General features: G+C 26.7%; 1 protein-coding gene across 1 annotated transcript; it reads right to left on the reverse strand.

Annotated features, from left to right (window-relative positions):
* Positions 1-1460: 1460 nt before the first annotated feature.
* AAJ76_1360001634 (hypothetical protein) lies at positions 1461-1634 on the reverse strand (the record flags this gene model as incomplete). Its single annotated transcript, XM_024473995.1, has 1 exon — positions 1461-1634. The coding sequence occupies one exon, from the start codon at positions 1632-1634 to the stop codon at positions 1461-1463; it is 174 nt and encodes a 57-aa protein (XP_024329765.1).
* Positions 1635-2131: the final 497 nt, after the last annotated feature.

Raw genomic sequence — 2131 nt, forward strand, 5'->3', positions numbered from 1 at the left:
AATTTATAACTGTTGCTTGAGCTTTTAAGTTATAAAACAAAAGTTAGAATTATATTTTTTTAAAAAACATAACAACATTGCACAAATAATTTTTCAAATGTTTTAATTTTTTCCAATTTATTAAATTTTGCTTTTTTTATGTTCACAATAAACAAATTTAAGATCTGTTTGTTCAACAAAAGTGACATAGCCATGTTGAAAATAATTTTCTAAAATGTCGGAAACAAGTCATTTGTCAATTTTTTTGTTCACACGCCATTTGGTCTTTTGGCTGTTTTGTTGCTTCTTAAAGTTCTTAGTTGTCTGTTTCTTAAATTATTCAATTATCATTAAGGCAATTAGAAAGTTGCTCTTAATGTTGCGAAAAATTGCATTTAATTGCTCTCATCATCATACAGATTTAGATTCTTAAATTTTTGTTTTTGAAACACTGTTGAAATTTAAACCAATTGCTAGAGTATGGTACCAGCATGAGACATGAGGAATAGCACAAAAAGAAATATAAAATCTTTTAAATTTTAAAAAAGTAATTGCAGTATTATATTGCACTTTTTTTGTGTTCTAAAATATTCTAAGGTACGTAAATTATGTTTTGCATTGAAAAAGTAAATATTTTATACTTAAACTTTTTTAACAAAATAATAATCCCAACAGAAAAATTTTTTACTTTTAAATTTAATTTGAATATTTTATCATTTCAAAACTACACAATATCTCTGATTAATGTTTATTGTTTCAAAAAACTTTTAATTTGTATAAAAACAATTTAAAAGGCTAAAATTGGTTTAAAATTAACAAAAACACTACCCCCAAACTTTAAAAAAATATGCTAAACTAGCAAAATTGTTTTAAATAAGCAATTTTCAGACAATTTTAACTGTTTGGATTTATAAAGCCGGTAATATATTTTTTTGATAAATACAAAAAATGTATAATGCAAGTGTTTTAATTTATTTTTAAGTAAACATGCATTTTTCATCTAAGATTTACACAAATTAATTTTTTTTTTACAAGATTCTTATGTTTTTTTAAAGCTTATTAAACATAATATCCCACCTGCCATTTCACTAAAGTAAGTAAATATAAAAATTTTTAAACAGCTAATCATGCTAATTTCTTGGCATTACGTGTGTATTATTGTCATGCCCCAACATTAGAATAGGTTGGTGTTAATTATTCGCTGTTTTTGTAAATTGGAAAAAAATAATTAAATCAATCTGCTTTTAATAATGTTAATATCTTGTTTATTCTTTTCCGCTTACCAATATAATACTTCCAAATAAATTGTACCAGGTACACAGAAGGCTGTTCTTGCGACAGACCACCTTTTTTTTAAAAATACTTTGATCTGGATTACAGACATTCTATAGATTGTGCGTGTACAAGAGAGCACAAAGGATTAATGAAATTAATTGAATGGTTTATTGTTTCATCGATATAATTTAACACAGACGATAAATTTAATGTTCTAAATTCAGCATAATATGTATGTCATTATCTGTTACAATAATTTTCACAGGCAAAACATTTTTAGAAATTATACGCTCGATAGTAACTGCGTTTCTACTTTCTACAGGCAAAATAAAACATTTTTTTGATTTTCTTTCAATGCCTCCAATTTTACCATTGCCCATTTCTAATTCTTCCCTGGCAATACTTCTTTTAAAAAAAGACTTTCGTCAATTTCTACAACTTTTGGCAACCCGTGCTTGTCTAAATAACAGATCCTAATTGTTTGTGCAGCCATATATTCACAAATACATTCTCCAACTAGATCGCCTATTTCACCGGCTCTTTGCCTACATATATTAAGTTTATATGCGATATCTACAAAAGATATTTTAAAAAAGGTACTTATAGATAGCTTTGAAAATGATTTTTACACAAGTCTTAAATGAATCAAAAAAGCTACTTGCTCTTAATGAACATGTCTACATAAATATCCCTTTGTAAGCCCAACTATAGCCATCTGATGCAGCTTTGCGCTTCACATATGACATTCAGGACCGCCTTTAACACTCGCTACATGTCAAAACTAAGCAAAAAGCACCAATTTTCATGGTGTTGTGTTGAATGTACTAGTATCTGTAAACATATTGTCAATAAATGTTTTATTGATCGTAATAGCTAA

This window comes from Vairimorpha ceranae (assembly GCF_000988165.1).
Source record: "Vairimorpha ceranae strain PA08 1199 chromosome Unknown NODE_136, whole genome shotgun sequence".
Lineage (NCBI taxonomy): Eukaryota > Fungi > Microsporidia > Nosematidae > Vairimorpha > Vairimorpha ceranae.